Genomic DNA, 26,601 nt, shown 5'->3' with positions numbered 1-26,601 from the left:
TTGATTTTTTTTTTGAAAACCCTAAATTCATAAACTAGGGTTTTTGTTTTTTTCAGGTGATGTCTTCCGAAGACAGACGATTCTCCGGCAAAGTTTATCGCCGTAGAATCCGTAAGGATGTTTCTCCGGCCACTGCCACCGTTGTAACTGCACCAGAGACCGAGCAACCGGAAAAGGTCATTGATGTACCAAATGATCAAACCCTAGAGAGGGAGAAGAGGAGCAGAAAGCCGAATAGGTTTTACAACAACACTGAATATTATCTCGCGAAGGACAAACTGCCGTTTGAAATCTATAAGAAATCAAAGAACCACAAAATCGAGGCGAAAATCAAAGGGTTTGCTACTGGATTGAAACAAGGTACAAGTGGTAAGTGCCTTTTGTACGTACGTTGAATCATCGTCTTAATTTGGTTAGACATAAACATAATCATGTATCCCTTTTGTTTTTACGATTGAATAGGTGAAATGCGTACTGATAGTACTCATGTTGAAGGTGACAAAGAGACGGATAATGGAAACAGCGCTCCAGGATCATCCTAGTGGTAATTACAACAATTCATTATTTACTTTACTAAATCTTTGTTTCCTTAGTCTTGTGTTGTTTCCAAATATACTGAGTTTCTAATCTTTTAACTGTTGTTTTCTTGTTTTGCAGAAGATTTGTGTTACTGAGAGGGGCATTTTGATTTAACCATTATGGAAATTTAAATAAATTGTATAACATAGTTAAGTTGCTTGATAAGACATGTTTATCTATTTTTATTGAATGAAATGTTTGTATGGAGACATATCTTTCTTGATATGTAGTGTGTATGTAACATTTACTTTTCAGTTGGTAGAAATGAGAGTTCATGAGATTCTGGTTTTTGATGAAGTGTACAATATTTTTTTTTTTACCAGTTATGTTGTTCGGACTCTAAAAATATTGCTACATCTATGTCAGTTCTTTAAGAAATACACTGTTTTTTAAAGATCTGACATGTACTCATCGATATTTTTTAAGAGTCCAAGCAACTGGTCTGGATGTCATATCCTTGTGGAGTTGAAGACACTCTAAAAATATTGTTACATCTATGTCAGTTCTTTAAGAAATACACTATTTTTTAAAGATCTGACATGTACTCATCGATATTTTTTAAGAGTCCAAGCAACTGGTCTGGATGTCATATCCTTGTGTAGTTGAGTCTTCAACTCATGTTTGAACTTGGTTTGGTTTTCTTTCTATGCCTTGCTAGTTGCTTGTTTCATAACGATTCAGTATACTTATATGGAGTTGTTCATTGATTTTGCATATCGTAGTATCTTGAATGATGGAGATATATATAATTGCTATATCGTCATTATTTCTTATAGGATCCATTTCGTATGAATTAAGGATATATATGAAACAATCTCTTTACCTTCTAGGATATGAATAATGTTTGTGTACCCACAATCCTCCTTAGACTCCACTCGTTACTTACATTTTAAGGTGTATACGATATTTGCATCTTTAGATACATGTCTATTTTATTTAATGGATACAAGTTAAAAGGAGACATCTTTTAAGACATAAGTTTGCCAATAAAAATGTTGTGTTTATATATCTAAAACCCTATTTCACTTTCGAAGAGCTAAATTTATTGCATCTAAAAATGGTAGTAATATTTCGTTTAGTTCTTGTTAACAAACTTCATTTCCTGATTAACCCTGCGATATATCACCTTATCTTTGTGAATCGATGATCCTTGACCAGAGTAAAAGTGTAAATATCATTTAATCAATGGTTAGCTAAGGTACATTTTCATATAAAAATGTGATATAAACGTATATACAAATAAGTATTTATCTACTTCGAAATGAAAATAACGATACTATTAATTCTGACAATATCATAAAGTAAAAGTATTGATGGTAAAGACCGTTAAGCTTCAATGGCAAATTACTAATACTCTAAACTAGAAGAGGAATCAAATCTACAAATATTTAATCTTAACAAAGGTGATTTGAATTAATAAAAAGAACTAAAATATTATATTCTAAGCTCCTAAGGGTTTTCTTCATCCCAAAAGATTAAAAAATATATATATATTATTTTTACAACCCTCAGATAAATAGGTAAATGATATTTATTATACTAGTATTAATTTTAATACATGAATAACTATTTTCTGATCAACAAATAAACAATTCGTTTATATATAGTTAAGCCTTTAAGAAAAATTAATAATAATCAAAATTCAAGTATATTTTTATACAAGTGCATTTTATAGAGAATAATAATAACTGTACAAATATATTTTGATATAAAATATAAAAATAATTCAATTCATCATGTCCAATTTTTTTTTTTTTAATGGATTCTAAAATTATTTTAGAATAAAAAAAATAAAAAATTATAAATTGCACAAAAATCTAGAAAAATTGACACAAGATCCAAGAATTTCATCCTTGTCAGAAAAGTACAAAAAAATGTCAAGTCATCATAACTTGTCTTAAAATATTTATATAAATAATCAAATTAATATTATTATTACAAAAAAAAAAAATCAGTCAAGTTTAATTCCGCCGCCGATCATCTTTCCTATCTGCCGCCATTTTCTCCGATCAGTTTCATTTCTTCTCCGATCATCTTCTCCGTGCTGCCGGCGGTAATCTCTTCCATTTTCCTCTTCTTACACTTAAATTTTTTTAGGGTTTCCAATTTTGGTGTTTTTTTGTTTTTTCAGGTTATGGATTCGGATGAAAGACGATTCTCCGGCAAAGTTTATAGCCGGAGAAACCGTACACCTTTGAAGAAAGATGTTTCTCCGGCCACTTCTGTCGGTGTAACTGAACCAGAGATCAAGGTAAGAGCTCAGACAGATCTTTTGATTAACAATTGTTTTTCGATTTTTTTTTTGGAAACCCTAAGTTTCCTAATTGGTTTTTTTTTTATATTTTCAGGTTACATTTCCGGTGGCTTCGGAAGAAAGACGATTCTCCGGCAAAGTTTATAGCCGGAAAAACAGCAAAACCTTGAAGAAAGGTGTTTCTCTAGCCACTACCGCCGGTGTAATCATATGTCTCATTGTAATTTACATTATCTAGTTAAGTTGCTTGATGAGACATGTTGAATGAATGTTTGTATGGAGACATTTTTCTTATCAGCTATGTTGTTCGTACTCTAATGTTGTTGTTTTTTTAAGAAATACACTATTTTTGAATGATTCTGCTCTCATTGATATTTTTGAAGAGTCGAAGCAACTAGTCTGGTCATTTATGTCATGTCCTTGTGGAGTTGAGTCTTCAATTCTTGTTTGAACTTAATTGGTTTGGTTTTCTTTGGATGCCTTCTTAGTTGCTTGTCTCATAATGATTCAGTATCCTTATATGGAGTTTGTTCATTGATTTTGCATATCATAGTATCTTGAATGATGAAATATATATAAATAATTGCTATATCGTTATTATTTTTTATAGGATCCGTCTTATATGAAATAAAGATTTATATGAAACGGTCTCTCTACATTTTAGAATATGAATTATGTTTGTGTACACATTATCCTTCCTAGACTCCACTTGTTAAGTCGCCAAGGCATTATCTTACATTTCAACAATTGCACATAGTCTGTATCTTCAGAGACATGTCTATTTTATGAATGGGTAATGTTTCGTGAATCGACGATCGTTGATCAGGGTAAAAGTGTAAATGTCATTTAATCAATGGTTAGCTAAGGTACATTTTCACATAAAATTTTGATATAAATGTATGTACAAGTAAATATTTATATATCTATTTCGAAGTGAAAAATCATGATAACTTTACATGTAATAGCGATACCATAAATTATGGGACTATCATAAAGCGAAAGTATGGATAGTAAAGGCTCGTTAACCTTCATGTTAAACTACTATTACTCTAAACTAGAAGAGGAATTAAATCTACAAATATTTGATCTTAACAAAGGTGATTAGATTTAATAAAAACACTAAAATATTACTCATATTCTAAAATCTTAACGGTTCTCTTCATCCAATTATTCAAAAAAATAAATAAATAAAGGAGATGGAAAACAAATAGAAGAAGTAAATCTTTTTTTGACAATCTGGGAAAAAATAGGTAAACGATAAAAATATCCCTTTAAATTCTCTTTATACGTCACTTTTCATATTAATGAAAGGTATTTTTGTAAGCAAATAACTTATTCCTAAAATTTATAATACATATTATTTTGAAAGCAAAAAAGTGCAAACCAAACAATTAATGAGAAATATCTCGACATAACTTATCTCAGAATAACTAATTTCATCAGACCTTATATTTAAACCAAACAACTCGTAAATGATAAGTAACAATATATAATATTATTTTTATTTTTGACACCTCTTTTATTGCAACCAATCTAATTAGGAAAAAAAGTTGGAAACTTTGTAAAATGCTAATCTAACACAATATTTAAAATGCTGAGCTCATTATGTCGATATTAGTTTTAATACATAAATAACTCATTTCCTAATCAAACAAGTAAACAATTCCTTATTATATAGTTAGCCTTTAAGAAAAATTAATAATAATCAAAATTTTAATATATTTTTATAAAAGTGAAAATTATAGAAAATAATAACTTTACAGATTCCTTTGATATAAAAAAAAATTCTTTAATGTCCAGATCGAAAGCCAAATATTTATTACTTTATCTGTTTCGTGTTGAATCTTTCAACATGCACCTATCAACATTTCATGTCATTCAATGTCCTTGTGGAGTTTAGTCTTCAAACTCATATTTAACAAATTCTTTCGATTCCTTCTCTCGATAGCTTATCTCATGACAATGCATTATCATATATAAGAGTTTATGTACACACTATTTTCTTCCGGGCTTTAACTCAATAAAAAATAAAATATTATTCTTGCGAGACTCTACTTGTGGAAGAGAATAGTGTGTACATAAACCCTTACAAATATTATAACCTGCCCCACCCCACAAAGGTTGTAATCAACACCCGCCCCAATTGAGCCCTATTTTTATTTTGTATCTGTATTAGAGCCCAATAATTAAAAATATTTATACAAATTGAGCACTGTTTTTATTTTGTATTTGTATTAGAGCCCAATAATTAAAAATATTTATATAAATTGAGCACTATTTTTATTTTGTATCTGTATTAGAGCCCAATAATTAGAAATATTTATCCAATATTGCTTCTTGGCGTTAAGATAATCCTTGTAATTTCATCATACCAAATAAAATATTTTATAGAGTTTCGAAGAGGCTCTCAACGTTAAGACTATACATGTTTGTTAGCTTTTTTAGTTGCTTTATGTAAAAATTCTATCACTACCAAATACAGTATTTGGTTATCATTTAACAATACTAACATAAATAAATTTTGTATAAGCTATGAGTCGATTTATATATTATTTTATTGATAGATGAGATTATAACTCATACATGAATAGTTAATCTACGTATATAATAATCCCTCTATTACTAGTACATGCAATTTTACCCTCAAGGGTCGTCAGATTTACACGATAAGGTGGTATATCGCAAAATTATATTAACCATGAATAAAAAAAATCAAGTTTATCAAAGAAATGTTACTACCATTTTTGGATGCAATATATATATATATATATAACTATGAGACAAGCTAACAAGGACATAACATAAATGGTAGGACTACTAATTAAGCTTGGGTTGGTAACTTGGACTCTTAAAAAAAATGTCGATGAATGCATGTCCGATCCTCCAAAAAATATTGTATTCTTTTAAAGAAGATTAAACACAGATACGACAATATTTTTAGAGTCCTAGCAACATAGCTGGTAAGAAAATAGTTGTTGTTTTTTTATTCAAAACATAGAATCTCATCTACCAACTGAAAGTTAAATGTGACATACAAACTACATCAAGACAGGCATATCTCCATACTCCATACAAACATTTCATTCAATAAAAATAGATAACATGTCTCATCAAGCAACTTAACTATATAATGTTACAGGTGCTATAATTTTTCCAATGTAAATTACAATGATACATAAAATTCATTTCCATAAACAAAAGACTGTTTAAATCAAAATGCCCCTCTGATCAGTAACACAAATTTCCTGCAAAAGAAGTTCAAAAGAACAGTTTGAGTGAATGTATTAAAACATTTCTGGAAAATGGTCTAAAATTTCTCGATTTTTCGTATATATGTTAAGATTGGAAACAATAGAACACTAAGGAAACAAACATTCAGTAAAATATTCACAACATTGATACTAACTGACCATAAAGAGAGTAGTAAGTCGAAATATATTAGTTAACGAACACTTACTTCAAATCCTAGCTCCTCATCCACTAGAGGATGATCCTGAATCACTGTTTCCATTATTCGCCTCTCTTACATCTTCAACATGAATGCTTCTACGCGTTTCACCTATTCATCACGAAACAATGAGAGGTGATATATTGCGTATTGTCTAAATGGTTAAGACGATGATTCAACATACGTAAAGAAGGCACTTACCACTTGTACCTTCCTTCAATCCAGCAGCAAACCCTTTGTTCTTCGCCTCCTTTTGGGGTTTTTTCATCGATTTTTTGTAGATTTCAAAAGGAAGTTTGTCGTTCTCAAGAAGGTAATCAGAGCTATAGTAATACCTATTCGGCTTTCTATCCCTCTTCTCCCTCTCAACTATAACATTATTAGCAATAGATGCAAGACTAGGTGGACGAAATGGATGCTTTGGTACATCAACACGTCCCGCTAAATTAGGGCAACGATTTTTCAACTCAAAATCAGCCGTAAATCTTGGAATTCTATAGGAGCTAATGGGACGAGTAGTTTTTAAAACTAAACCGCGATGTTTGCCTGAATTTTGTTGAAGCTTCTCCTTAGCTTCAACCCTCGTCACCATTCCCCTGACTTCGTCAAGCTCGCCCTCAAAAACCCTCCTAGCTTCTCCAATCGCAACAAGCGACCTCGACTTATTTAACCTAACCCTAACCCTATCTTCAGCCCTAGAAATCAATGACCGGTTAGGCTGGCTACCTTCCCCCAACTCCACACCACCTTCAGGCACAAATCCCGAGGTGGAATCAGTAACGAAAAGATCTGCCTGAGGTATTACCTTGGTCGGTTGCTCCGCCTCTAGGGTTTCTGAAACCTTGGTCTCTAGAGTGGTTTCACCGGCGGTAGTGACTAGAGAAACACCTTCCTTCAAGCTGGCTTTACGGTTTCTCCGGCTATAAACTTTGCCAGAGAATCGTCTTTCATCCGAATTAACCGGAAATGTAACCTGAAAAATCAAAAACCCCAATTAGGAAACTTAGGGTTTCCAAAAAAAAATCAAAAAACAATTGTTAATCAAAAGATATATCTGAGTTCTTACCTTGGTCTCTGGTGCAGTCACACCGGCAGCAGTGGCCGGAGAAGCATTTTTCTTCAAAGGTATACGGTTTCTCCGGCTATAAACTTTGCCGGAGAATCGTCTTTCATCGGAATCCATAACCTGAAAAAACAAAAAACCCCAAAATTGAAAACCCTAAAAAAATCAAAAAAAAAATCTAAGTGAAGAAGAGGAGCACGGAAGAGATTACCGCCGCCGCCGCCTCGGAGATGATGATCGGAGATAGAATCGAACTTGTCGGAGACGATCGGCTTCGGGTCGGAGACGAAGATCGGAGAAGTGAAGGAAGTTATCCGAGGTGATCGGTGTTGGATCGGCGAAGAAATGAAGCTGATCGGAGAAAATCGGCGGCAGATCGGAGAAGATGATCGGCGCCGGAATTTAACTTGCCTGAATCTTTTTCTCTTTTTTTTTTTGTAATAATAATAATATAAATTTGATTATTTATACTAATATTTTAAGTCAAGTTATGATGACTTGGCATTTGTACTTTTCCGACAAGGATAAATTCCTCGGGATTTGTGTCTGTTCTAGATTTTTGTGCAATTTATTATTTTTTATTTATTTTATTTTTAAAATCCATAAATTTAAAAAAAAAATTGGACATCAATGAATTTAATTATTTTTATATTTTATATCAAAATATAACTGTAGAGTTATATTATTCTCTATAATTTGCACTAGTATAAAAATTTATTTGAATTTTGATTATTATTAATTTTCTTAAAGGCTAATTATATGTAAACGAATTGTTTACTTGTTGATTAGAAAATGAGTTATTCATTTATTGAAATATTTGTAGATTTAATATTAGTATAATAAGTTTAACTTATATAATATTTTAGTTCTTTTTATTAACTCTAATCACTTTATTTAAGATTCAATATTAGTATATTCAACTTCCTCTTCTAGTTTAGTGTATTAGTACTTTGCCATGAAGCTTAACGGGCTTTTACCATCAATATTTTCGCTTTATGATATTATCGGAATTTATGGTATCGCTGTTACATTTAAAGTTGTCATGATTTTGTACTTCGACGTTTATATCAAAATTTTATGTGAAAATGTACCTTAATTAGGTAGCCATTGATTATATGACTTTTACACTTTTACCCTCAAAGATCGTCGATTCACTAAGATAAGGTGATATATCGCAAGATTATAAATATTAATCATGCAATAAGGAAATCAAGTTTGTTAACGAGAACTAAACGAAACATTACTACCATTTTTGGATGCAATAAATTTAGCTCTTTGAAAACAAACTAGCTAGGGTTTTCGATATATAAACATATCATTATTTTTCAAGAAAAATGATTGGCAAACTTAAAAGATGTCTCCTTTAGTTTATGGATTAAAATAGACATGTCTCTAAAGATGCAGACTATGTGCACTTGTTGAAATGTAAGATAACAACTTCGCGGCTTAACAAGTGGAGTCTAGGGAGAATAATGATTACACAAATCATATTCATATCTTAGAAAGTAGAGAGTCTGTTTCATATAAATCTTTATTTCATATAAGACGATAACTATAAAAAATAATGACGAATTGACGATGTAGCAATTATATTTAATAAATATGATTGAGAGAAACATCTTTATGGTTTCTCCGGCTATAAACTTTGCCGGAGAATCGTCTTTCTTCCTCCGAAGACATAACCTGAAAAAACAAAAACCCTAATTTGTGAATTTTGGGTTTTCAAAAAAAAAATTATTCAAAAAACGGAAGTGATCGATCGTCGAAGATTACCAGCTAGCTGCGGGTCAGAGAAGACCACCGGAGAAAAAATTGAAGCTGTCGGAGGTCGGGTTGGAGAAGACGATCGGAGATCGTAATCGAAATCGAAGTTATCCGAGGTGATCGGCGTTCGGCCGGAGATGGTAGCCGGCCTATCGGAGAAGATTATCGGCGCCGGAATATAAGTTGTCTGAATGATTTTGTAATAATAATAATTTGATTATTTATTTACTTTCACTGACCAAATGATGACGTGGCACTTCGTTCTTTCCGACCAGGTGTCTAGATTTCTGTGCCATTTTTTTTTATTTTTTTTATTTTTTCAGTTTGTAAATACTTTCCTGGTATTAACGGAGTATTATATAAATTATAGTTTAAAATATTTTGAAATCCGTACAAAAAGATTTTTATTGGAAATTAATGGATTTAATTATTTTCAATTATTACTCTACAATTTTCACTTGTATAAAAATATATTAAAATGTTGATTATTACTAATGTTTCTTAAAGGCTAATTACTATATATTAATAGATTATTTATTTATTGATTAGGAAATGAGTTATTTATGTATTAAAATTAATATCTACGTATTGAGCTCAGCATTTTAAATATTGTGTTTGATTAGAATTTTACAAAATTAATTTTAAATGAGCATGTATATAATAATACTCTTTCTGTTAACTTATTTTCCTTATTAGATTGGTTTTAAGTAAAATAGGTATAAAAAACAAAAATAATAATTACAATGTTTTGGTTATCATTTTATAATCCAACATAACTAAATCATTTTCTATTATTTTCTTCTTTTTTTTGTTAACTTGGGCAGCTAAATTGGGCCAGCCTTTTCTTTCTTTTTTACATAAATAAACTAATGGAAACTTACATAAATATTATGATAAAAAAATATATTAAACTAATCCATGTATAATAATCTTTGTATTATTAATACATACAATTATAATTCTAACGATCAATTAAACGACTCCAATGTATATTTTTCTACTTTGGGTTGTCAAAAACTATATACTTATTATGTTTAGATTCTCTTAGTTCTTTTTATTAACTCTAATAACTTTAGTTAAGATTAAATATTTGTAGATTTAATTCCTCTTCTAGTTTAGAGTATTAGTAGTTTGTTATGAAGCTTAATCGGCCTTTATTATCAACACTGCGCTTTATGATATTGTCGGAATCTGTGATATATATCGTTGTTACATTTAAAGTTGTCGATGAATACTTACTTGTATATACGTTTATATCAACATTTTATGTGAAAATGTACCTTAGCTAACCATTGATTAAATGATTTTTACACTTTTACCCTCATGAATAGTCGATTCACGAAAATTAATCATGTGATATATCCCAGGATTATAATAATTAATCATGCATGCGATATGGAAATCAAGTTTGTTAATGAGAACTAAACGAAATATTATTACCATTTTTGGATGCCATAAGTTTAGCACTTCGAAAGAAAGCTAGGTTCATTGGATTCACGTGAACCCATGGTCCGATCCCCCTCCCCGAGATCATATAAAATAGTGTTATATTTTTTAACAAAATATTGAAATATAGATATGTGAAGCCACGAAGTATCACATAATACGATTATGTCTGGGTGCACATCTCTCTGCGAGGTCAGAAATTTAAATTTTATATTTATCTTGTTCTATTTTTCTTTCTAAATGTCGAACTAATCAAATTTATATTATAGATCAATTTTTTAATAACAATGCATCCATCATCTCAAAATCCTGAATACGCCTTTGAGTCTAGGAAGGATAATGAGTACACAAACCATATTTATATCCTAAAAAGTAGAGACTGTCTCAAAAATCACTGTTTGCATTATCCACCGATTAAGTAGAACACTGAATCCTGAATCGTTATTGACTTCATTATTGAACACTTTGTTTATATACTTAACTAGTATTTTCTCATATATTTTTTTTCTCAAAAGACAAATGTTTATTTGTTACATAAATTTTAAAAAAATGAAGTAAAAGATAATTGATAATGAAAACATATAATAAATACTTTAATTAAAAAAAAAACGGAAATTTTATGAAGAGTAATAACGATTTTTTACCCATAATTTTGATCTCATAGACTTCAAATGACTTTGAAATTTATGAATTCGAAATATAAGATCATATTATACATTACAACATTGTCACCTTGTCATAATCGTGCAAAGACACAAACAGTACCTGCAATGATGCCTTAACAATTCACCATATGAAATTATAACATTCATCGATAAACTGAAAGGATGTTGAAATAGTAGCATTGCAATGAAAATACTATCAGGCATGCATATCTTATTGCACATTCAACTACTAAGAGCAACAAACATCCTATTCAACCGCGATTATGACTTCGGTGCAGTAAAATTTTAGAAATACAAATTTCATACGTATCTACAGCGCGGCCTATTGATAATTTGGATCTCTTCCAGGCATGTTTTGATTCTGATGAAGGTTTCCACCAGGCGTATTAGGAGCATAGTTCTGACTTGGAGGGGGCATATTTGGGTTCTGATAATGGTTTCCACCAGATGCATAGTTCTGGTTTGGTCCTGGACCTGTTTGGTAAGGCATGCCGCCCCCATTGTTTGGTCCACCATTATATTGATTGTTTGGTGCTCCACCATAGTTATTGGGAGGTGCTCCACCATAGTTTCTGGGAGGCCCCCCACCATAGTTAGGCGGTGGCCCTCCCATGCCAGGCTGGTGCATCCCACCCATGTTGGGCTGCTGCTGGTGGTGCATACCTCCCATGTTAGGTTGCTGCTGCTGCATTCCACCCATGTTAGGTTGCTGCTGCTGCATTCCACCCATGTTAGGTTGCTGCTGCTGCTGCATTCCACCCATGTTAGGGGGTGGAGCATTTCTCATATTGGGAGGTCCACCACCCATATTGGATCCAGGGTTCTGCATCTCTCTTCTTCTCTCAAAATTTCTGGATCTATCAAAGTTACGAGGTCGGTCATTACGTCTGTTTCTCTCATTAGCTCGGGCATTGTTCCTCACCCACTCCTCGTGGTATTTCGGGTCATATGGTACAGCCTGCCCATTAATAAAAGGTTCTCCTGCAACATGCACCACATAAGTCATACAATACTGGTGTACCAGAAGAGGACATAATTATATCAGAACAGGGCAAGATAGACATGTATGAAAGTTCGTTCTTCATGCAAATGCCAAGGTTGAATTTCTCATAAATTTTTCTTGTACCATCATTGCTCACAAAATAAATTTATCATATGTATTAAATCATAAATGAATTAACTGTTCAGAATCGACCATTTCATATTTTCTACTGTATTTCTCCAATAATCTCCTTGTCTCAATTTATTCGACATTTTCTATCTTGGGACATTCCTTGACATACTTCAACTAATAACAGTACTTCATGTTAACTTTGACAAACTTCAAGGATTTAATTTCTTTTCCTTTTTTTTTTTTTGACACTAGTAACATTGACAAGGATTCAATTTCTTTTAACTGCAGAGAACTACAGTATTCCTGATCAAATTTTTGCTACTATTTTGGAATTCCATTAGCTAGTACTTTAACTCCTCATTAAGAGGATGGCATATACTAATCAAACAGACATTTTAATATCTCCACGCCACTTAAACTATGTTGCACAAAATAGGATTACCCAAAAGTTACATATGTAAAGGAAAGGGGCAGGAAAGCAAATCCAGCAGATCGGAAGTGAATTCACGCAGAGAAACATAATTGAAGAAAGAAATCACTTCAAAGTCGATTAGCCAGGAGCAAGTACCTAGAGTTTTGTTATTGATCACATACTACTCACTTGATGTTTTTTTTTAAAGATCATATAAATTCACAAGAATTGTGTGACAAAAAATACTAGTCACTACCTACCTCCATAATCTTTATTTTTAACATCCAGGTAGGAATCAGGAAGCACCCATCTAACCTTTGGCAATTCTGCACATGGATGAAGGAAAGAATGCTTAGTTTCACCTCGTTACCATTAAAAAATACTTGGATAAGATCAAGATACAACCAAAAAATATTAATGCAAAAGAAGGATGCTAAAAATGCATCAACCTTTGAGCTTGTAAGAAAGTTCTTCGGATACAAGAGCTCCAAATGCAAAGTAATGTCTTGTCGAGACAGAGTAGATCTTCATTCTTGCTTCCTCCTCACTGCAAGGTGTATTAATCATATAAATCCTCCACGGTAATTAACTAAACTTCTTCAAAAGTATTTCAAAAGCCCACGAACTCATACAGTCTGTGAGTCTCCCATCAGCAAATGACCCACTTTTATTATACAGGAAGATTGCTTAAAACTATTTTTAAAGAAAACAACAACTAGTTGGGATTAGCTACATGAATTCTCAATATCCAGTCCGATCAATTTGAACCCTATTTCATAAAAACACTAAATCTAAAACTAATTAAGAGATTCTCAACATTATCTCCAGACATACAAACTCGACCCTTTTACTTTCTTAATATTTCAATTTCTGACCAATTAATCATTACATAAGTTAGCTGCTCGCATAGGGGAATATGCAGCCCAATCAAATGATTGGGAGCTGCCAATATATCTCATGGTTTAGAAAAATGTATTGTTCAGGATTATTAACTATCAAAAGGATTCATACTGCAGATACAAACTAGCTAGAGATTGAGAAGTGGCTTGATTGATGATCCAATGATTTCAGAGAAAAAACAGAACTGCAGATCATTACAGGCATGTTGATTAAACTATTTAGAGTGACACACAAACAACTAAGCCTCAATCACAAGCTATAGTTAGGGGTAGCTCTATGACTCCTCAATATCCATTCTGCTCCGTTTAACATGTTCTATACATACACTCAATAATTTGTCTTCTAAAACCAACTAAGTGGATCACATTTGGATGGCTACCTGATCTTTCAACTTGGTAATGAGGATTCAATTTCCCACCTTGTAATGCCCTCTCTTGTTTCCCCTTCCCCTACCCATGATGTAATAAAAAATATTTTTTAAAACGAACAGTTAAGGATTCCCAAGTTCTCTACTTTTTCTACAGACACAAATTCATATGTCCTTCTCTCCATTTCTGATCAACTAAACATCACAACACACTAGCAGTCCTCACAAGCTAATATGCCTTAAATCTCTAACAAATTTGTGTCGGCAATTTGAATGCATAGTACTATAGACAACAACAACAGTAACAAGTCTAATCCCACAGGTGGAGCATGAGAAGCTTAGAGTGTACGGTACCCGGACCTTAGCCTTAACCCTCAGCTTAGATAAAGCTTTTTAGAAATGAAAGCAGTAACTACAGAGCAATATGTACAACTAATTGATGCAAACAACAAAACAAAATACAAAAAATTTCAATTCGAACCTTCCGACAATCGTAGCAAGAGTTTTGATGTAACTATCAATAATCTCATCTCTTGTAGGATCACCTTCAGGCTTCTCCATCACAACAAGCCAGTGCTCAAAATCACATCCATCAAGCAAAATCGTCTCCTTCGGTGGACGATTAGACCAGTTCGGGTTCGGGTCATTCAACGACGACGACGTTTGACGAGTCGCGAAACCTCTCAACGACGTCGCCGCCGTTAACGTTGCCGGAGTAAAGGTTCGAAGATTCGCTGCGACGGCGATGAGAGGACGAAAACGGAGGAGAGAGAAAGAAGATGGAAGAGGTGTAGAGAGAGAAAGAGTAGTGTATGAGCGAGAGAGAGTAGTGAGTAGAGAACGAGTAAGATAACGAGTCGCCATTTCTGCCAAAAACCCTAAAGAAGAAAGTGAAGGAGGTGAAAGGGTTTTATATAAGAGTGAGCCAAATGGGGTTTATCAAAAGACACGTGTATCATTCCTATTTGCTATAATTTCATTTTCCAAAATGTCATCAAAACTATTTTTCTTCGTCCAATTTATATGACACACTTTAATTTTATATTCGTTAGATTGCTCGTATAGTTCCTTAATTTTTGTAACTATATGGTATATTCCAACAGTAAGATTGTTCTTTCCCTTGACTAAATGTTTTGGATTCGAGCTAGATATGGAGAAAATTTTATCAGAAACACTACCCTTAAATGGATCATGTAGTACGTAATCTAAACTTAGCAGGGAGTTTCAATGCAGGCTCCAAACGACGAACGAAAACCAAAATCCAAAAAGAAACATTGATTGTGCTCTTTTAGCCATTTGATAACAATAGTGTGTCGAACAAATATATGTTTATTTATAATTATTGTAGTACAACTTTTCATTTCCTGTTTGAACTTTCAATAAGTAGAGTACTACAACATAAGGTCATGGATAATCAGAGCTTGGTCAAGTAACCTTTGACATAAAAAACAAGTATTCATGAGAAGACCTTGCGCGGTTGTTAAACGACATCTCCCTTGTTCTTGAGTAAGTGTTGTGATCCTCCACCAGCAGATTGTGTTGATTACTTACAGTTGGTCAAACATCAGTGCTATAGCGCAAGGGGAAGCGACGGTGCAACATCCTTTGCAGCCATCTCCTACGCGGCTCTGGGTTTAAACAGATGAAACACTCTCGTTCTTCTGGATCCCTTACGAGATCCAAAGCATCTAAATACATTGCACTTGATTGTGGTATATCCTCCATCTCATTCAAGCACTTAACAACAGAAGATATAGAGAGATCGGGAGTAGTAACAGCTACACAAGTCTTGTTATCCGTGCTAGTAGGCTTTGAAACTCCTCCGTTTGTGAGTTCAACGAGTTTACCTACACAAGCCTTCAACTCAGTCATCCATGGTTCTGAAATAGGATGGGACTTCACAGCAGGTTGTTGAGGAAGTTTTGAAAATACAGGCATTGATGCTTGGCTGACATAATCACTTTCTGATGCAGTGCATGTTTGACGTTCAATATCATCTAACCCTATTGGCAACAAGTCATCATGAGCGTCAATTGACTGTTCAAAAGATGCTTGACCTAGTTCTTGATCAAACTTCCAAGGGCTAATACCAACTTTTCGGTCTATGCTACCACCTATATAGCTGAAAATTGATGGTGAGTTCTCCTTTTTGACTTTCTTAAATGCTGGGCATATTCCTTCACTTATATGACGAAGCAAATGAGTTGTTCCACTTCGGGTTGAAGAAGTGAAAATTTTGTGGCAATGATTACACTTGCATTTGTCACAAGTTCCATCCTCCTTTATTAGCTTTGTAAAGTGTTGCCAAACTCTAGATCTTAATCTTCCTTCTCTTTTTCGCTTCTCGCCTGTGCTTGCTTCAGTCAGACTGGTTAGATCTACAATACCCTCAGGAATAGCATCTGCCATCTAAATAAAAGCAAACACTTCACAAATATGAATCAACGAAGGAAATCCAACGCAGCTGATGCACGTTAAACATTTACATGAAATCACACAAGTTACTTAATTTCAAAAGTGTATGTCCAAACTTTGAGCTTATATGTCTGAATCTGAATGTCGACAACATGTATGAAATTCGTATAACAAAATATTAGCAACAACAGGTGATCTTTGGCAAAATACTATGGAAAAGAGCCTCAAGGAAGATCTTATAATTCAACACCATAAACAAGAAACTGAAGTAGCAGACACATTTTAAGTGGCTACATGATAGCATAACCATATGACCAACCATTGCCTTTTTGAGAATCATTGTATCGCACCTCTTTAAGCACTAATAGACTATAATCGGGTACTTCAAAGAGTTAGGCTTAAAGTTTTGCTAAGCAAGGATCGAGCTTGGCAAATCACTAGCTGCAATACATTGCATTCTTTTGTATTTCTCAGAGATCATGGGAGCTTTAGTACACCAGGGGGTGCCTTTTAAGTCTTCGTCAGCAATGTAATCCGATTAATAGACTGATTGATGACATCTAAATAATGCTAAGATTCAGAAATGCTTCGGTATACCAGCTCAGCAAGATGGAAATCCTAAAGAAACATAGCATATCAAATGTGTAATATAGTAGCTTCTAAGAAAAACCATTCGGCATCTAATATTTCCATCATTCCATTTAAGAGTCTGGGAATCTTCTTAGTAGAGTGCTCTTAGACCATTTAGTCTTCTTTCCAGCTTGAATAGAGATTAGTTGCGCAAGTGTGCTTCAGATACCCGATGGTTAAACCAAAAAAATTCAACTTTTTTCACTCCCATGCTACGACAAAAGTGACTATTCGAATTTAATTTTTTAAATCTACAACCTCCTTTTTCAATCGAACCAAATAAGATCATCGAAGAATCCCAAATTATTTTACCACACCTTGTCAAGCACTAAATAGACTATAATCAGGTACTTCAAAGAGTTACACTTAAAAGTTTTGTCTAAGCAAGGATCAAGCTTGGCAAATCACTAGCTACAACACATTGCATTCTTTTGTATTTCTCAGAGATTGTGGGAGCTTTAGTACACCGGGCTGCCCTTTTAATCTTAGTCATCAGCAGCGCAATCCAATTAATAGACTGATTGATGCATGTCTGAATAATGCTAAGATTTTAAATTCTTCAGTATACATTAGTCCCACGGCTCAGCAAGATGGAAATCCTAAAGAAACATACTGTATCAAAGTAGCTTCTAAGAAAAAACATTTGGCATCTAATGTTTCCGTCATTATCATTTCAGAGTCTGGGAATCAAGAACTTCTTAGTAGAGTGCACTTCACCCATTTAGTCTTTCCAGCGCGAATAGAGATCAGTCGGGCAAGTGTGCTTCAGATACCAGATGGTTAGACCAAAAAAATTTAACTTTTTTCACTCCCGTGCTTCGACAAAAGTGACTATTCGAACTTAATATTTAAATCTACAACCTCCTTTTTCAATGGAACCCCGAATAAGCTCATCGAAGAATCCCAAATTCATCACTAGAAGCTCCAAAACTAGCTGAATTCTACTTTAAGCTAAGTTTCCATGAATCATCAGTGTACTAACTATCAGCAAGGACAAAGATTGATTCAATCAAACAAACTCAAGAGATACACTAAGCATAAAAACAACTTTATTAATCAACATCAACTCAAGCAGAGATACAGAACTTCTCGTCTTCAAAATGAAGATCCATTAGTGTATTTGTGCAAAGAAATTCATTAAAAATGTATAAATATTAGATTTAGAACTCAGTTTTCATCACTTGAAGTTGTCATTCTAAAACACAAAAAGCTCCGAGCAACAGTGACGAAGAGGAGTACTTACCGGCGGAGTGAGAGGTAAATCAACCGGAGTAAATTGAAGGCGGCGTTGGTCAACGGCGACGGGCGGCGAACTGTGAGGGTTTGGAGACGCCATTAGAAGCAAAAGTGAAAGTGAATTATTGGTCGTGGAGACCCAAAAGGGGATCGAAGAACGGAAACGGGCCTAAATGGGCTCGGAGAGAATGCATGTTTGGGCCTGACATCAAACTTCGGGCTTGAAAATTCTTTGTTCATCTAATCTAGTCGGAAATAGTCTCTCGGGGTTATATCGAATATGTAATTGTTATAAATAATTTTTTAAATTTTTGCGTATCTACCGACCATGGTTGGCATTTGAGCATGTTGATTGAAAATTGTGTACGAAGTAAATTTTTTTAATAGATTTGTAATGAAAGAATCATATGTCGTAATATCAATTTCAAAACAAGTCTAAAATTTACATATGTTGAAGAAATGAGGAACTAAGCCCATATATGATCGGAAATTTTGGCTAAGACAAAATTGATTCAAATATTTCTTAAACCAACTTCTACCCCTTCTCAACACTACAACGATCAACCTCTCACACCTTATATTAGGATATCTAAATCTCTTCTTTTCATTTGCACGAGCCATCGCAATTATTAATTTTTTTATTCTGATATATCCATACATTCAACTCAACATCTTGATCATCTATGTCACTCTTAACTTATAATATGAAAATTTTTGTTTGATCAACACACCACCCGATAAGACATAAGTCATATAATAATCATTCCATAAAATTTACCTTTTGTCCTTATTTCACATGGCAGATGATGTAAGTCTCCATTTCATCCACCTTACGACAATCTTTATCAGTCTCCTATTACCTTCGATTACTGAGGGTACCTAAAACTTTCGTTTTTAAGGGTGACATATGTGTCGAGTCTCACATCTACATATACCATATGAGACATATTATTGAATTTAAGGCTAGGTATAAAATATTAAAAATTGAATTGTTGAATTAAATTCATTTTTTCTTATCATTTGATATTCGGTAACTCGTATTTGACATAGTATTTGTGGATAAAATTTTGATATGGTATTTTGAGTTACGTATAAAATATCAGTACCATTTAATGTTCGGTATTTTGCGAATATCAAATTATTAACTTAATGAAGGTCATATATCAACACATCTATTACACATTAGTACTAGTCCAAAGAAAAAGTTAAAGAATAAGCCCAAATAATCCAACTACATATGTCTTTTACTTGTACGAATTTGTTTTTCTTGATGTCTCCTTATTTATTGTTCTTCTGTTATATGCTGCTTCCATATAAAAAAAAATATAGTAATAATTGAAAAAATACCCGATTGAAGTTTAATTTACCGTTTATCAAATTACCAAATCAAAATTAAAAAAAAAGAAGATAATTGATCTCTATTTTTAAATACAAATTATCGAATTATCAAATTCGAAATTTAAAAACCCAAACCGAAATGTCCACACCTAATCGAACTTGCATTCTTTGAATCCTATCTTAAAATTTTTTGACTCCAAAATTTATCTTCATACTTTAAATCTCACCTTAACTCCACCTCGTGTCTCATCAATAAATACGACTATATCATTAACTCTTTACAATAAAATTTTTTCATTATATTCTTCGAGAATTTAGAGACGGATCTAGGGTGGCAAGAACGAGTTAACGAAAACCTAATAACTAAAAGAAATTTGCTTATGCTTTTGTAACCTCCAACTAACACTAGAGGTTACAAGTAACAACCATTCCAACAAACTGTCAGCTCAATATACATTTTGATGAGTATTCAGTTCAATTCAGTAGAAATCTGGGGCAATCAGTTTGTGTAATTCGATTCTTGAATCTTTTTTTCAGATTTTCAACAACCCCATTTGCGTAGAAATGCCTTCAAACCCAAAAATTTTCACTGCTAGATCATCCTATTCGTACTTTTACCATTCCCGTAGATCGAAAATCTTGATTCTATGTTGTCTAATTGGTTTTGCTGGGTTTCTGTTCGGGTTTATTGCGATTTCAAGGAGGGGTTTTGGTAACAGCTGTAAATATGCTGAACCCAGATCTGTTTCAGTTGCTTGGGATAGGAATGTGATGAGTAGGGAAGAAAATGGGTTTGGGGTTACTGGTGGAGGGTATAAGAGGCATAAAGTAATGGGTTTTGTTGGAATTCAGACTGGGTTTGGATCGGTTGCTCGCCGGAGATCGTTGCGCCGGACTTGGTTTCCATCTGATCACAATGGGCTTCAAAAGTATATCTTTTTTTTCTATCTATATGTAAATACTCTTTTATCTCTGTTGAGGATATTGTGTAAGATTTAAGTTTCAGATCATTTTTCCTCGATAGCCGTGGTATCTAGACTAGCTTGCACGCACCTAGACTAATTCTGTAGGGTTGAACAGATGGAATGATTTTAGTTTCAGATCATAGATTGCTGGACAACAACAATATATCCCGTGTAATCTCACGAGTAGGGTCAAGGGAGGGTAGGAATGTACTAGACCTTATCTCTACTTTGGCGGGATAGAGAGGGGAGATCTTAAATTGCTCTTGGATCCTAATAGAGGATAATTGATTCTCATATGCTAGGCTCAACTAATTTGGATTGAGGTGTAGTTGATTTTTGACTGATTTATAGATTTTAACTCTCTCTACTCCAGCTTTAGTTTTGAAAGTGAAAAGTAGCTTCATTTGCTTTTATAATACAAAAAGGGGGGTTCTTTGAGTTTACGCAGCTTTAGGGGACAAAGTTGAAGTAGGAATATTTACAGAATGTGGGTTAATAGTGTGTAAGATTTAAGTTTCAGTTCATATTTATTGATAACTGTGGTATCTGGACCAATTTGTGCTCACGTAGACTAATTCTACGGGGTTGGACAATGGGAAGATTTTAGTTTCAGATCTTAAATTGCACTTGGATCTTAGTTGAGCAGAATCGATTCATATATGCCAACCCCAACTAGCTTGAATTGAGGTGTAGTTGATTGACTGATTGATAGAGTTCAACTTCAGTTTTGAAAGTGAAAACTAGCTTCGATTCCTTTTTGAGAACAAAAAGTCAGGTTCTTTGAGTTAATGTAGCTTTAGGGACGAAGTTGCAGTAGTAATAATTACAGCGTAAGGGCTATTATTGTTGTTATAAAATGAAAAGTACGTCTTAAACTGTTTTTGGACGATGTGGTGGGACTACTTAATGTATTGTTTGTTGCCTTCCTAACCATAATGAAGATATATTTTGAATAATATCATGTTCTCACCACTAATATGGTATCATGGAAGACACCCAATATGGGTGTGGTTTCCATAAATTTGATTAAAAAAATTAATTATTTCATGTTCCCTGAATCATTTGTCACATGCTTGCTTGATCTGACTGTCCTGAAACTTGACCAGCAAGAACTTACTGGAAAACGACCAATATGTTGTAGATTATTAGCTTATATAATGCACGCGAAAATGGAATGTGAATGGAATGTGACTAAATGCTTTCTGCAAAGTCGTTAAGTTTAAGGACAAAGGAGAACGGAAGAACTTACTGGCTGGAAGATAATCATTCAGGCACTTCTTAAGCAGAAGTTGTTGTTTTTCTAACGAACAACTTCAAACTTGTATCTCTTCCGCTGTAGTTTTTATTTTTAAAAGGTTCACTTGTTTTTGCGATAACCATGTGTATTGGCCTGCAAATTACTTTTATGTGTAGTTGTACTACCCTAAATTTGTGAATTTTGCTGAACCAGCTGAATGAATTTTGCAGGTTAGAAGAAGCCACTGGCTTGGCTTTTAGATTTGTTATTGGCAGAACAAGTGATAAATCCAAGATGTCAGCACTTAAGAAAGAGGTAGCAGAATATGATGATTTTGTACTATTGGACATTGAAGAAGAGTACAGTAAGCTCCCATACAAAACGTTAGTTCTGACATTTATTATTCATTAGTTTCTTCTGTTTGTGATTTACACTTACACCAAGATGCTTTTACAGATTAGCCTTTTTCAAGGCTGCCTATGCACTTTATGATTCCGAGTTCTATGTTAAAGCTGATGATGACATATATTTACGGCCAGGTAGCCTGAATTCTGATGCTTTGTTATTATTATTGTTCTTTAATTGAGGTACTCTGTTATGATTTCTATGCTACTGTAACTTTTTATGATCTCATGTTGCTTTGATATTCCGTAAACAGATCGCCTTTCATTACTCTTGGCCAAAGAGCGTTCTCACTCACAAACATACCTTGGATGCATGAAAAAGGGTCCAGTTTTCACTGACCCCAAGCTCAAATGGTCAGTCTGATTCTGATAGGAGTTTCCTATATACTTATATAATTGGCAACATAATTTTTTCAAGTTTATTTGCTAATGTATGAAAAGAATTCCAAGTTGATTATCCTAAATTTTACTTGGCAGGACTACTAAGAAAGGGGGGGGGGGGAGGGGGGGTTCAAATATGATATTTTTATAGACCTGATTCATACTGGATGTCATTAAGATTGCAACTTACTCTCTATATTTCTAGTGATAAAGAGTGAAATATCAAAATGTGCTAAATGTCCCCAGGCTTAGTCAAGTGGCAAAGGTTGAGGTACTTGTGATGTAGGTCACAGGTTCAACCCCTACGCCATGCTAACTAAGCCTGTTAGTTAAGCGGAGAAGAGTAGGGAGGTGGACCCATTACAAGTTTCAAATGTTGCGGTTGGTCCAACAGATTTGGCTGAGAGAGATTTCTCGGTCATCAAAAATGAGAAGATCAATATGTGCTAAATTGGAGGAGAACCAAAACAGAAAAAGAAAACGAAAGCAAGGCACAAATTTTATGGTGGAAATTAAGTAATGCATAATAATAACACGGCAATACATTGTATTTTTATAATTATGTATCTTGTCCTCTTATTTATTTATTTTGAGAACACAATGGTCATTAGCAACCAACCAAAAGAATGATCATTAGCAGCTTATGCTTGTTTATATATGCCATGAAGCTTGTGATAATGTTGAGGAAAAGAAGATGTAGATAAATACATACCAATGACTAAATGTAAAGAAAAATTGTGCTTCCAATTTCAGGATTATTCTTGTTCTTATCTTCAGCATTGTCTCATTGAATCTGTTCAACTGCTACAGGTATGAACCACTTTCATCTATTCTGGGGAAGGAGTATTTTTTGCATGCTTATGGTCCTATTTATGCTCTTTCTGCTGATGTTGTTGCAAGTTTGGTTGCCCTGAGGAACAACAGGCAAGTGTGTGCTTTTATTAAATATTTATGTCTCTCATCTGTTCTGAAGTGATTTATTTGCCACCCTACAAAGTGTGTATCGTCTATAACAGTTAGGTGGAAGTGTTTGTTGTGAATGATGTAAGACTTAATTCAAGAACATCTGCTAACTATTCATGTAATTCTGCTTCTGTTTTTCTCCAACTTGAGTAATAGTTATTATTTTCTGTCCTTGTTGAGTAAGTAGGTCTTGAAATTAGCTTGCCGTGCAGGTAACATGAAACTTCAAAATGCTGTAGTTAGAATGCGTTCTGATCATAAGGCAACAGTCTGAGTATACAAAATTTTAAATGATGTGACCAATGGAGTAGCTTGTTTCATCTAAGCTAAGGTTACTAATTGGAAGTCAATCATTGTTAATATATAAGGAAAAAGGAGGATGTGTTGGCAACATCTTTGACATGATGAGCTGATTTTTATGTAAAACTAGAATTATCATAGATAGACATTTTTCAGTAGATTTCAGCAACTAGAAATTGCTCTTATAATTCTTCAAGTTGATAACGTCTATTGGCATTTGGAAGATTAAAAGTCTAGACTAAACACAAGATCTTTACGGTAAAAAGCTGGCTAAATCCTTTCACATTACAGTTTTTAAATTTTGCTTCACGTCACAGTGTTTCTGGGATTCATTTTCTGTATTTTATTGAGCCTTTTGTGTCTGTTTCTTTTGAAGTCGAAGGAGTGATAGCTCATTAGTTCTCTCCTTTTTCTGTGAATTCTCAGTTTCCGAATGTTTAGCAATGAGGATGTTACCATTGGAGCCTGGATGCTTGCAATGAATGTCGATCATGAGAATAATAAGCAACTATGTCAACCAGAGTGTACAGAATCATCTATTGCTGTGTGGGATATTCCAAAGTGTTCAGGTCTGTCCCTCAGTTTTTCATTAAGAGCAACACTCATAGGTGCTCTCGTGGTGTGTAAATTTGTGTTGACGAAATAGAAAATAGTGTTTTTGCTTGCGGATGAAAAATTGTTTGATTTTGTGTGTATTTCCTACACGTGGTTCATTGCACATATGGTGAAGTTGAAGAGGAGTCATCGAGCTGTGGAAACAGCCTCTTGCAGAAATGCAGGGTAAGACTGTGAACTATTGACCCTTGTGGTCCGGCCTTCCTCAGACCCCGTCCATAGCGGGAGCTTAATGCACCTGACTGCCCTTTTTTATTATTAGCTTATGAAATATATTAGTGATGGTAAGGGTAACAATCTTGTGACGTGATTATGTTCCAAGCCTAACAAATACACTGCCTAGTTGTTTGTTAATGCATTTTCACAGTTGTTTCTTCTTTCGTCATTGATCTCTGTCTTCTGCTTGCATGTCGTCTCATCCCAAAATTCTATGAATCATCTGAGATGCTCCAAATTCGTTGAGTATGGTTAATGGTATCAAGTGCGATTAACGCTCCATTGAACCAGCTAGATGTCATTGAAAACTGTTTGATAATATTTCAGACACTGACAGTATTTCTCCTTGATTCTTTTCAACTATCTAATACCCGCGTTTTATTCATTTTATCCTCTAGGTCTGTGTAATCCCGAGAAGAAAATGTTGGAACTCCATGCAAACGATGTCTGCTCAAAGAGTCCAACTCTACCATCAGAAGATGATTGATGGTCTTGATCGATCAACTGGAAGTCACATGTGCATTTTGTAAGCCAGTCATTCATGAGATATATAGATACAAGAAATATAATATTTTTTTTCCATTGATGTTGCACAAAACTTAAATAGAGTGACACTGATACTGATAGATGATTCATATAGCCGAATTCAACTTGCTTGGGATTGAGACATAGTTGTTGTTGTACCATTGTTGCACAAGGCGATCGGAACTTTGATAGTAAAGGAGATTTTTCAATTTGCAACTCTCTTGAGTTTGGTTTGTGAATATAGTCAATGATTTTTTAGTGATACGTGACCCCGACTTGGTTTTGATCAAAACTTTTCATGGACGTTTGTAATGACCTAATTACTGGCGTGAGTTGGTCCCGAGTGTTAAATAGATTAATTTCAAGTTCAAACGAGTTCAAATGCGGGAAAAACTAAATTTACCAATGTTCTTATGCTTAATAGTCCCATGAATTTTTTGTCATACAGAATTCCGAATTTTTTTGCCCAAAATTTTTCATGAAAGTCTGTTACGATGCGATTAATGGTGTGAGTTGGTCCGGAGGGGCAAACAACCGCATATTCTAGTTCAAACGAGTCACAATGCAGGATAAATCAAATTTATCGATTTTTGTGTGCTATATATACTCCATGAATTTTTGCTGATACGTGATCCCGACTTGTTTTTGACTTAAATTTTTCAAGGACGTCCGTTACGACCTTATCTATTAGCATGAGTTGATCCTAAGGGGCAAATAGACATATTTTCAAATTCAAACAAGACATAATGCAGGATAAACTAAATATATCAATTTTTGTGTTTTATTGTCCATGAATTTTCGATGATACTTGATCCTGACTTGTTTTTGAAAAATTTTCATAGAAGTCAATTATGATCATTGAATGGCGTGTATTGTTTCTGAGAGGTAAACAGACGCATTTTCAAGTTCAAATAAGCAATACGGAAAAAATCAAAGTTATCGATTATTTGTGTATAGTCCATGAAATTTGGTGATACGTGATTCCGACTTTATTTTGCCAAAATTTTTCATGAACGTCAGTTATGACCTTATTAATGACGTGAGTTGGTCATGAGGGGAAATCAAATGTATTTCAAGTTTAAACTAGTCTCAAAGCGGAAAAAATATAAATTACCATTTTTGTTTGCTATAGTCCACGGATTTTTGGGGATACATCAGCACAACTTATTTTTGGCTAAAAATTTTCATGGAAGTCCATTACAACTTTATTAATGGTGTGAGTTGGTCCCGAAGAGCAAAAAAATGCATTTTCAAGTTCAAATGAGTCTCAAAACGCTAAAAACCAAATTTACCTATTTTTTGTGTTATAGTCCATGAATTTTTTGTGATATGTGATCCCGACTAATTTTTGACCCGAATTTTTC

The 26,601-nt window shown here is 33.7% G+C and overlaps 5 protein-coding genes across 5 annotated transcripts; 2 read left to right on the top strand and 3 right to left on the bottom strand.

Moving 5' to 3' along the window:
* Window positions 1-59: 59 nt before the first annotated feature.
* Window positions 60-788, top strand: LOC107002061. The gene is made up of 3 exons (XM_027912189.1): window positions 60-369; window positions 463-544; window positions 658-788. The coding sequence occupies exons 1-2, from the start codon at window positions 60-62 to the stop codon at window positions 540-542; spliced, it is 390 nt and encodes a 129-aa protein (XP_027767990.1). The 3' UTR covers window positions 543-544; window positions 658-788.
* A 5,211-nt stretch (window positions 789-5,999) lies between these two features.
* On the bottom strand, window positions 6,000-7,464 carry LOC107002091. Its single transcript, XM_027912208.1, has 4 exons — window positions 7,348-7,464; window positions 6,483-7,254; window positions 6,291-6,392; window positions 6,000-6,078 (listed from the first exon to the last, which is right to left on the bottom strand). The coding sequence occupies exons 1-3, from the start codon at window positions 7,462-7,464 to the stop codon at window positions 6,307-6,309; spliced, it is 975 nt and encodes a 324-aa protein (XP_027768009.1). The 3' UTR covers window positions 6,000-6,078; window positions 6,291-6,306.
* A 3,829-nt stretch (window positions 7,465-11,293) lies between these two features.
* LOC107002542 (multiple organellar RNA editing factor 8, chloroplastic/mitochondrial) lies at window positions 11,294-14,907 on the bottom strand. The gene is made up of 4 exons (XM_015200600.2): window positions 14,494-14,907; window positions 13,195-13,292; window positions 13,006-13,071; window positions 11,294-12,200 (listed from the first exon to the last, which is right to left on the bottom strand). The coding sequence occupies exons 1-4, from the start codon at window positions 14,874-14,876 to the stop codon at window positions 11,542-11,544; spliced, it is 1,206 nt and encodes a 401-aa protein (XP_015056086.1). The 5' UTR covers window positions 14,877-14,907; the 3' UTR covers window positions 11,294-11,541.
* A 411-nt stretch (window positions 14,908-15,318) lies between these two features.
* On the bottom strand, window positions 15,319-18,615 carry LOC107032162. The gene is made up of 2 exons (XM_015233742.2): window positions 18,301-18,615; window positions 15,319-16,421 (listed from the first exon to the last, which is right to left on the bottom strand). Exons 1-2 carry the CDS (start codon window positions 18,391-18,393, stop codon window positions 15,570-15,572), a joined length of 945 nt encoding a protein of 314 aa, XP_015089228.1. The 5' UTR covers window positions 18,394-18,615; the 3' UTR covers window positions 15,319-15,569.
* Window positions 18,616-19,923: 1,308 nt separating this feature from the next.
* Window positions 19,924-25,453, top strand: LOC107032200 (probable beta-1,3-galactosyltransferase 14). Its single transcript, XM_015233785.2, has 7 exons — window positions 19,924-20,560; window positions 22,064-22,216; window positions 22,290-22,372; window positions 22,492-22,591; window positions 23,429-23,542; window positions 24,308-24,450; window positions 25,111-25,453. The coding sequence occupies exons 1-7, from the start codon at window positions 20,196-20,198 to the stop codon at window positions 25,197-25,199; spliced, it is 1,047 nt and encodes a 348-aa protein (XP_015089271.1). The 5' UTR covers window positions 19,924-20,195; the 3' UTR covers window positions 25,200-25,453.
* The last annotated feature ends 1,148 nt before the right edge of the window (window positions 25,454-26,601 follow it).

The sequence above is a fragment of the Solanum pennellii genome, chromosome 10, assembly GCF_001406875.1.
Source record: "Solanum pennellii chromosome 10, SPENNV200".
Lineage (NCBI taxonomy): Eukaryota > Viridiplantae > Streptophyta > Magnoliopsida > Solanales > Solanaceae > Solanum > Solanum pennellii.
The sequence above is the reverse complement of the archived record's forward strand: the minus strand, read 5'-3'. Positions and strand labels throughout refer to the sequence as shown.

Excerpts from the sequence above, each read along its gene's own strand:
- LOC107002061 (XM_027912189.1), top strand. The coding sequence starts at position 60 with ATGTCTTCCGAAGACAGACGATTCTCCGGCAAAGTTTATCGCCGTAGA. Across the intron at positions 370-462 it reads ATTGAAACAAGGTACAAGTG|GTGAAATGCGTACTGATAGT; the intron begins GTAAGTGCCTTT and ends ACGATTGAATAG.
- LOC107002091 (XM_027912208.1), bottom strand. The coding sequence starts at position 7,464 with ATGGATTCCGATGAAAGACGATTCTCCGGCAAAGTTTATAGCCGGAGA. Across the intron at positions 7,255-7,347 it reads TGACTGCACCAGAGACCAAG|GTTACATTTCCGGTTAATTC; the intron begins GTAAGAACTCAG and ends TTGATTTTTCAG. Across the intron at positions 6,393-6,482 it reads ATTGAAGGAAGGTACAAGTG|GTGAAACGCGTAGAAGCATT; the intron begins GTAAGTGCCTTC and ends CGTGATGAATAG.
- LOC107002542 (XM_015200600.2), bottom strand. The coding sequence starts at position 14,876 with ATGGCGACTCGTTATCTTACTCGTTCTCTACTCACTACTCTCTCTCGC. Across the intron at positions 13,293-14,493 it reads CTTGCTACGATTGTCGGAAG|TGAGGAGGAAGCAAGAATGA; the intron begins GTTCGAATTGAA and ends TACACCTTGCAG. Across the intron at positions 12,201-13,005 it reads TAAAAATAAAGATTATGGAG|GAGAACCTTTTATTAATGGG; the intron begins GTAGGTAGTGAC and ends TGCATGTTGCAG.
- LOC107032162 (XM_015233742.2), bottom strand. The coding sequence starts at position 18,393 with ATGGCGTCTCCAAACCCTCACAGTTCGCCGCCCGTCGCCGTTGACCAA. Across the intron at positions 16,422-18,300 it reads ATTTACCTCTCACTCCGCCG|ATGGCAGATGCTATTCCTGA; the intron begins GTAAGTACTCCT and ends GCTTTTATTTAG.
- LOC107032200 (XM_015233785.2), top strand. The coding sequence starts at position 20,196 with ATGCCTTCAAACCCAAAAATTTTCACTGCTAGATCATCCTATTCGTAC. Across the intron at positions 20,561-22,063 it reads GATCACAATGGGCTTCAAAA|GTTAGAAGAAGCCACTGGCT; the intron begins GTATATCTTTTT and ends TGAATTTTGCAG. Across the intron at positions 22,217-22,289 it reads AGTAAGCTCCCATACAAAAC|ATTAGCCTTTTTCAAGGCTG; the intron begins GTTAGTTCTGAC and ends ATGCTTTTACAG.